The sequence below is a fragment of the Aegilops tauschii genome, chromosome 2 (genome assembly GCF_002575655.3).
Source record: "Aegilops tauschii subsp. strangulata cultivar AL8/78 chromosome 2, Aet v6.0, whole genome shotgun sequence".
NCBI lineage: Eukaryota > Viridiplantae > Streptophyta > Magnoliopsida > Poales > Poaceae > Aegilops > Aegilops tauschii.
The window spans coordinates 202,399,582-202,408,073 of record NC_053036.3 but is presented as its reverse complement, the minus strand read 5'-3'; the positions used below and the strand labels follow the sequence as shown (position 1 = coordinate 202,408,073).

General features: G+C 50.5%; 2 protein-coding genes across 2 annotated transcripts; one reads left to right on the top strand and one right to left on the bottom strand.

Annotated features, from left to right (window-relative positions):
* Positions 1–2,815: 2,815 nt before the first annotated feature.
* LOC109753108 (protein S40-6) lies at positions 2,816–3,645 on the bottom strand. The gene has a single exon (XM_020312035.4). The coding sequence runs from the start codon at positions 3,534–3,536 to the stop codon at positions 3,027–3,029; it is 510 nt and encodes a 169-aa protein (XP_020167624.1). The 5' UTR covers positions 3,537–3,645; the 3' UTR covers positions 2,816–3,026.
* A 2,856-nt stretch (positions 3,646–6,501) lies between these two features.
* On the top strand, positions 6,502–6,855 carry LOC141040887 (uncharacterized). Its single transcript, XM_073507003.1, has one exon. The coding sequence runs from the start codon at positions 6,502–6,504 to the stop codon at positions 6,853–6,855; it is 354 nt and encodes a 117-aa protein (XP_073363104.1).
* Positions 6,856–8,492: the final 1,637 nt, after the last annotated feature.

The window sequence follows — 8,492 nt, the reverse complement described above, 5'->3', positions numbered from 1 at the left end:
CCGGTGCGTGCATATGCCGCCCTATCGCGAGACTATGGTCCCCGTACGCTTCATCATACACAATCCCGGACTAGCCGTATGCAACACTAGAACGAAAGAGCACGAACAAGACCGAATCCGTTCATTGCACCACCACCGGAAACGAAGCGGTCGCTGTTTTGTTGGTTGGGCGGCCAGGCGGCGAAGCCAGGATATCCCCGATGTGGTACCAGCGAGCGACGTGAACAGGAGGCGAACAGGTTCATGCACCCATGGACTGGACCGCTAGTCCGGAAGGGAACGGGACAGCCGCGTCCTTGTCTTCCCAAAAGCACCGGGACCAGACGAGGCGCACGCGCGCGGCCAAAAGCGCGCGTCCCTGTTGCCTTCTCTTCTCCATCGCTTCCTCCCTCTTTCCCTCGCTGCCTAGCTCGTCTCTCCGGTTAATAACTCCAGCCTGCAGTGTCGTCATTACGTATGATCCATCTATCTCTGCTAGCTGATCCTCTTTTTCGACACGTTCGTACGTACAGTACTACTCTAGTAATATTCTGTCACTGCCATTGTGGATACACAGCCTCGTTTCAAGAGAAAAGTGTGGATACACAGCGGCGGATAAGGTAAAACAGAAGGAGTAGTACATTCCAGGAAGCCCCAAGGGAATGTTCCTCCTGGCCTCCTAGCCATCCTAGAATAATAATAATAATAATCCATCGCAGCAAGAGTGGCATCTCTTTTGCCCACACTCATATGCCCGTCGCCACAATACAAAATTGCGGAGACGCACATGCGCAAATGGCAACTGGTGCCACTACTTTTATATTTCTCCGAATGTAATGTACTCCAAGGCTTGGACAACTTACAAGCATTGAAGCAATGGAGGCAAAACGCGTGGCCGGTGATTTCTTTTTCTTTAAATAGTGCACAGCGAGCTCCACTGAATTAGAGGACACAAAGGCATACGGTAACTCCACAGGGCAAATTTTCTTAGTAACAGTTTTTTTAAGAGAAAAACACCAGGGCACCTGCATTATTATGAAAAGATTTTTCTTTAAACAACTTCCTCTAAGAGCGTGTTTGGCAATATTATGCACAGGGACTGACCCAGAGAGAAAATGGCCCGCTGTCCCTGTTGTCACACACTATACTATACACAAAATTACCAAGAAAACAATTTTGTACCCGGTGTCTTGTGCACCCGGAAAGCTAAACGTGGGTACGCCCCTCATTAAGCAAAGAGAATGAGAGTTTAAAAGTTGATTATTAGTTCCAAACCTACGCTTGGTGTGAGGTGTAAATAAGAGCATTTATGACCGGAGCCCTTAAATTCGCCCAAGACGAGCTGCTACTGCCTAGACTAAAAATTGTCATCCAACCGGGTTCCACAAAATCAGCCCAAAACACTGATTGTTTGGCAACCCCATATCCGGTCCATATGGTGCGGATATGGGGAGGCCCGGGCACACCCGGGCACTGCCGTCACGTCGGCCGGCTCGCTATGGCCCGCACCACCCTTACCATTGCCCTCATAAAAACCCCACCTGCTCAAACGGACCATAGTCAAACCCTTAGTCCTTTCGCCCTTCCCGCTCCCCTCGTGTCTCTTCCATATTCTCTCCCAATCTCTCCCACTCCTTCGTCCTTGCTAGGTTCGCACAAGTCCGACAAGGAGACCGATCCCATCAACTGGGACGACCTTGTGAAGGAGGAGGACTCCGGCTCTGTAAGCGACGCGCCCGACAACGAGGAGCTCACGTTTCGCATCCGCATTGCCATCGAGCGGTCGCGGATGGACATCGACGACAGCTCGAGTTACGTGGTGTTCGCCGCCAGCTCCTCCAGGTCCTGCCGCCGCAATGCGGCCCACGCTCGCCCGTCCCGCTCTGCACCGCTCCAAACTGGTGCAGAACGGCCCCCTCCCCTTCCCCTCTGGCGCTAGCTCCGCCCGGGTAGTGATAGTTTCTCGTGCCTGCAGCTCCCGTGAGGATGTGGATGCCGGAGTCGGAGGGCAACACCACCCATCGTGAGCGACAGCAGGCCAAGGCGGAGGCCAGCTCTTCCCGCCAACGCGCCCGCTCCGTCCCCGTCGACCTAAAAGACATATGTAGTATAATCCGGCGAACTATTTCTCGTCCGATCTATTATATGATGTTGATGAACGTTGTTTGCCTTGTTGCATGTATTGTAGTTGTGGATAGAGACAAATAGGGATTGCCCGGTCAATGCTAGTGAGTGCGTCCGTGGGCGTATAGGGCCTTATATTAGGCCAACTATGTTGTACTTAGATGATACAAGTGGTGGCAGTTTGAGAATAAAATTCATCCTATCTGCATTAACATGGGGAAGACGAGGGTGTGGACATTGGCCTCCATGATTCTCTTCCACTTCGTCAAATCTCTTGCCTCCCAACCAAATAATGGATCATATGTCTCATAAACTCAAACCTACTGCCTCCCAACCAATCCGAATTATAAGATGTTCCAGTAACTTTTTTTTAATCGGATATATATTGATGAAAATTTTAGTCTATTTGTCGCTATTTCAGTCTGTAGGTAGTCCATATTGAAATTACGAAACGTCTTAAATTCGGAAGAGAGGTCATACTAATTTCCCCAACCAAACGCTCTATAATATTTGGGACAGAGAAGATCGAGGAATAAAAATAACTTTAACATATACTCCGAGCATGATTTGAAAGCATACTCAGGTGAAAATGCACTGCATGTCATTATTATTGCTCTCGTCACAAAGATGGGTCAGTTTTTGTTTTTTTAGGCCACAACAAACTAGAAAGAATAATAGTACTCCAACCATCTTCGGTTGAATCCTACCCAACTACACAATCAACAACAATTCAACAAACAAAATGTACAATGATTCTACAACAACAAACCACACCATTTTTTGGTCTTTCTCGCGAATTCTCGCTTCTCATGAACTCATTGAAACTAAAATCAAACAAACCATATTACAAAATTTGCGACCCAAAGGAAGAGAAAAGGGGGAATTTTTTCTGATTCCGAGCAGCCCGGCCGATTTTGTTGAGGTCATCCGGGGAATCCGGTTCGGCTCCAGACGGCGTCACGCACCCGCGACGCGTCCCGGCCCTTGAGCGTGCGTCCGACGCCCTCGACCACCGAGGCCCTGGCCTGACGCCGCGCCAGGTACACGTGCGGCGGCACCCAGCCGTCGGCGTCCTCTTGCGGACGCTCGTCGGGCTCGGGCTCGGGCTCCAGGTCGGCGAACCGGCTCGGCCACGCGGGCATCTCGACGGGCGCCGACGACGCCACCTGCCGTCCGTCCGCGAACGCCCGGCTCAGCCCGCCCACGCGCCGCGGTGGCTCGCCCCTGGACGCCCTGTCCGTGCGCTGAATCCCGTCCTGATCCGCGGTGGTGGTTGGCGCGTCCGACGATGGCGAATACCAGACGTCCGACTCGGCCAGGTCCGGCAGGTCGTCGTAGGGGGACGGGGCGACGGTGGCGGAGCCGGGGCGGTGGTGGAAGCCGAGGAAGCGCTCGGCGGCGGAGAACGCCGTGGGCTTGCGCGCCTTCGCCATGGGCCGCAGTGCCGGCGCCTGGTTCCGTTCGATTGGTTTGGCTTCGAGCTTGGAGCGCGCGCGGTGGGAAAGAGATGAAGGAAAGAGGGAGGAGCACGAGAGTGTTGAGGGGGGGGGGGGGGGGGGGGGGGGTGGTTTGGCGCCCGGGGCCGGGGCTACCTGGCGAGGATTTATAGGCCACGGCGGCGGTGGTGGGAGGCGGGGCCCAGCCCACGCAGGAGCCCGAGCCCGGGTTGTTTGTCGTGACGGGCTCCCCCTAACTACCTTGGCGCTATGGTTAACGTGTCCACGCAGTATTCCCGCCTCCTTTTGGCTCCGCTTTTCTTTCTTTTTGTATTTTCTCTCCTCCGTATATATACGGTCAATTTGTGGCTGTTTCTTTCGCTGTCTGCACACCTCAACACCTGCGTTACGAAACCTACGCGTGTGGCGCACTTTGTACTACTCCTGGCTCCGAGTACTTATTAGACACGGTTTACAAACGCAGCCATACGTAACGTACGTACGTATGGAGACGAGTGGATAACCCTTGCCTGCCTGTGTTGCGTCAATGCCACTGAAGTAGTACTACTTGGTACGCCTAGGCTGTATCCGGTGGAGGTATCTCATGTATGTATATGTATGGATTAGCTAGAGCTTCGCTTGGGTGAAGGTGGATTTCCTTTTCTTTCATAAATAAATAATGAAAAAAAAGCACGCGTTGGTTTCTTGTCTGTGATAGAGCCCATCTTGACCGAGGGCCGAGAGCGAAAGCTTCGTGCTGCTGTTGCTTCTTCGTCTTGGTGTTGCATGGAAGCATCTGCACCAATTATGCATGCATGGATACCTCGTGTCACATGACGATGGCCTCCATTAGCATATTCGGATAGGATGCGTGGGCCCGGATTTTACACCATCCAAGAGGGCCGGGTCCACGGCGCAGGGATAGGGATTATCTAGGCGACTGCTGCGCCGCGTGCACCCGCGCGGCACGGCACGGCACGAGCCGAGACGATGCAGATGCAGGTGGGGCAGCCGTCCCCCACGTGCTGTGAGTTCGAGTGGTCGACACGAAAGCCTGCGCGACTGGCTGAGGCGATGGGCCCACCACCGGCAGCTTATGTGCCGCGTTGGACGGCCGCAGAGTGGCGGCGTGGCGTAGCTGCTCACGTCACCCTTTCTTTGGCCTCGTTCCAACAGATTTACAGGCAGGCAGGCGGCGTCCGTGCACTCGTGCTTCTCTTTTCACGTGCGGGTTCACCAATTCAATTCGTACCCAGCACCAAGCCAACACGAGAGTTACGCCCAGCCCGTGATTATATTACGGGCAAAGCAAAAGTGCTGTACCTACTACTCCGGACGAGTAATTGGTTTCTTGTACCTGGACCGGTACCTGTGCAAGGTACCCCGGACGGGTCTCATGGATGGACTTGTGGCTGTTGGTACACACAATTTCCTCTCTTTTTCCTCTTCTCCAGGGCAAACAATTTCCTGTAGCGCCTTTAAAGAAAAAAAAAACAATTCCCTGTAGCGAAGCCATCCTCGAGGGGAAGGTAAATTCGTTGACGTCCGGTGAATGCTTTCGATGCAGGGTGTACCGGTGAAATATGGTCCATGTACGATGAATGTTTTCGGTACCACCATTCCATGCATGCGGAACAAGTACTCCCTCTGTTCCTAAATATACATAAGTCTTTTTAAACATTTCAAATAGACTACAACATACAGATGTGTGTAAACATATTTTAAAGTGTAGATTCATTCAATTTGCTTCGTATATAATCACTTGTTAGAATCTCTAAACAAACTTATATTTAAAAACGAAGGGAGTAATTAACTACAGTAATGCAAAACGCCAAAACCGTCAGCACTGAACGACTTGGCCGCCAAGTTTTTGGTACTGCTAGCTGGAGCATAAATGCAGCAGGAGGAGCCAAGGGAAGTAAAACAAAAGAATACAAAAACATTTTTTCCTTCTAGTACATGAAAATAATACAAAATCTGACTCATCAGACGTGGTCGTATGTGAGAGCGAAACATAAGTTTGATTTTGAATATGCTGCACAGAATTATATTCAGATCCAAGATTCCACTGTACTTGCCACCATCACGCCATGTCAAGTGGGATCTAAAGAGCAACTCCAACGCGTCGACCCATTTTGTCCGCGCGTGTTCGTTTGGGTCAAAACGGACATAAAAACCGGTCCAACGCGTCGATCCAAACGGACGATCGTCTGCTTTTCGTCTACCTGACGACCCATTCCAAGCTCAAATTTGGGCCCTATTTACGTCGGCGCTGACACGAGACGGACACACGTGACGCCCGCCTACTCCTCCCTCTGGCCCGTCAGTCGGTGGCATATAGGCCATTCTCTTCTCCCATCCACAGCAAGCACCCGGCCACCCCACCCCGTCTCCACCGCCGCCTAGTTCTGGTGCCCTCGCCAGCCGTCCGCACCCACATACCCCCCTGCAGCACGCACCTTCCATTGTCGCCGCCACCCCCGCCTCGCCGCCGGGCCACCGTAGCTTCCTCCGATGTCGCCGGCAGCACCACCTTGCCCTTCTCCCCCCGCACCCCTGGGCAGCTCCTTCGACGACGCCGCCATGCTTGCCGGACGCCGCCAGGCCAGCTTCCTGGTCCCGGGAGGTGCGCGGCTCTTCGCCAGCCTGCTTCTTCGACGACGCCCGCAAGTTGTTCGACGGTTTGCCTGCAAGGTACAAATGAAGTCCGCCGACGAGTTCTTTTTCCACAATTTCATTTGCGACTCAGATGATTCTTCATCCGACGACGAGGAGATGGTGGCTGCTGCGTTGGTCGTCCATGGCCCCTGAGTAGGCAGCGACCGTTGTTCCGGGCTCGATCCCAGGGCACACTCCAGCGTTGAATCACAACTGAGAGAGTGGGCATTTCCTTCTCTGGAAGGACTATTTCGAGACACCCAACCCGGTCTTCAAGCATCACCTATTCTGGCGCCGTTTCCGTATGGCTAGGGATGTTTTCAACCGTATTCGGGAGGGGATGGTTGCATACGATAAGTATTTCGAGTGCAAGGAGGATGCCCTTGGAAAGACTGGCTTCTTCTCTTATCAGAAATGCACTACAGCTATTTGGATGCTTGCGCACGGAGTTCCCGATGATCTCATTGATGAGAATGTCTGTATGAGCGAGTCCAGGTGCCTAGAGTCCATGTACAAGTTCTGCAAGGCTGTGATAGTAGTGTTTAGCCCCGAGTACTTGGGAGAGCCAAATGCTGCAGATACAGCCCACCTGTTAGCGATGAATGCCAGCCGAGGTTTTCCAGGGATGCGTAACATAGATACTATGCACTGGGACTAGAAGAATTGCCCTTCTGCTTGGCAGGGGCAGTATAGGGGCCATGTCAAGGCTTGCACTGTCATACTTGAGGCCGTGGCCTCACAAGATCTCTGGATTTGGCACTCTTTCTTCGGCATGGCCGGATCTCACAATGATATCAACATGCTTCAACGCTCTCCGGTGTTTGCAAGATTTGCCGAAGGCAACTGGCCAGAGGTCAATGTCAACATCAATGGCCACAACTACAACAAATGATACTATCTAGCTGACAGTATCTATCCTCAGTGGACTACTATGGTGAAGACAATCTCCAACCCTGTAGGAGAGAAGAGAAAGAGATTTGCCCAAGAGCAAGATAGTGCTAGGAAGGATGTGGAGCGTGCCTTCGGTGTTCTGCAATCTCGATGGGGCATAGTTCGGTATTGATGTCTGCTAGACTACATCGGCATTTCCCCAAAGAGGAAGGGATGATGCAGAACAGCGACGGTAGGTATTTCCCTCGGTGATTAGACCAAGGTTATTGAACCAGTAGGAGAACGAAGCAACACTACGTAAACAACACCTGCACACAAATAACAAATAATCGCAACCCGACGTGTTAAAGGGGTTGTCAATCCCTTTCGGGCAACGGCGCCAGAAATTGGCAAACGGACGTGAGAGAGTTGTAAATATTTTGATAGATCGAACGCCAAATAAAATAAAGTGCAACAAGGTATTTTTTGTTTTTTTTGGTTTAAAAGATCTGAAAATAAAAGCAAAGGAAAATAGATCGCAAAGGCAAATATAATAAAGAAGAGACCGGGGGGCGTAGATTTCACTAGTGGCTTCTCTCGAGAAAAATAGCAAACGGTGGGTAAATGAATTACTGTTTGGCAATTGATAGAACTTCAAATAATCATGATGATATCCAGGCAATGATCATTATATAAACATCACGTCCAAGATTAGTAGACCGACTCCTGCGTGCATCCTATTACTCCACACATCGAGCGCTATCCAGCATGCATCTAGTGTATTAAGTTCATGGAGAAACGAAGTAATGTAATAAGAACGATGACATGATGTAGACAAGATCTATTTATGTAGAAATAGACCTATCTTGTTATCCTTAATAGCAACGATACATACGTGTCGGTTCCCCTTCTGTCACTGGGATCACGCACCGTAAGATCGAACCCATCACAAAGCACCTTTTCCCATTACAAGATAAATAGATCAAGTTGGCCGAACAAAACCCAAATATCGGAGAAAAAATACGAGGCTATAAGCAATCATGCATATAAGAGATCAAAGAAGACTCAAATAACTTTCATGGATAAAAAGATAGATCTGATCATAAACTCAAAGTTCATCCAATCCCAACAAACACACCGCAAAAAGAGTTACATCATATGGATCTCCAAGAGACCATTCTATTGAGAATCAAACCAGAGAGAGGAAGCCATCTAGCTACTAACTACGGACCCGTAAGTCTACAAAGTGAAGGAAGTACGCCCTAGAGGCAATAATAAAGTTGTTATTTATATTTCCTTATATCATGATAAATGTTTATTATTCATGCTAGAATTGTATTAACCGGAAACTTAGTACATGTGTGAATACATAGACAAACAGAGTGTCACTAGTATGCCTCTACTTGACTAGCTCATTGAATAAAA

What these genes read in the sequence shown, in the direction of transcription:
- LOC109753108 (XM_020312035.4), bottom strand. Translation starts at nt 3,536, where the DNA reads ATGGCGAAGGCGCGCAAGCCCACGGCGTTCTCCGCCGCCGAGCGCTTC.
- LOC141040887 (XM_073507003.1), top strand. Translation starts at nt 6,502, where the DNA reads ATGGCTAGGGATGTTTTCAACCGTATTCGGGAGGGGATGGTTGCATAC.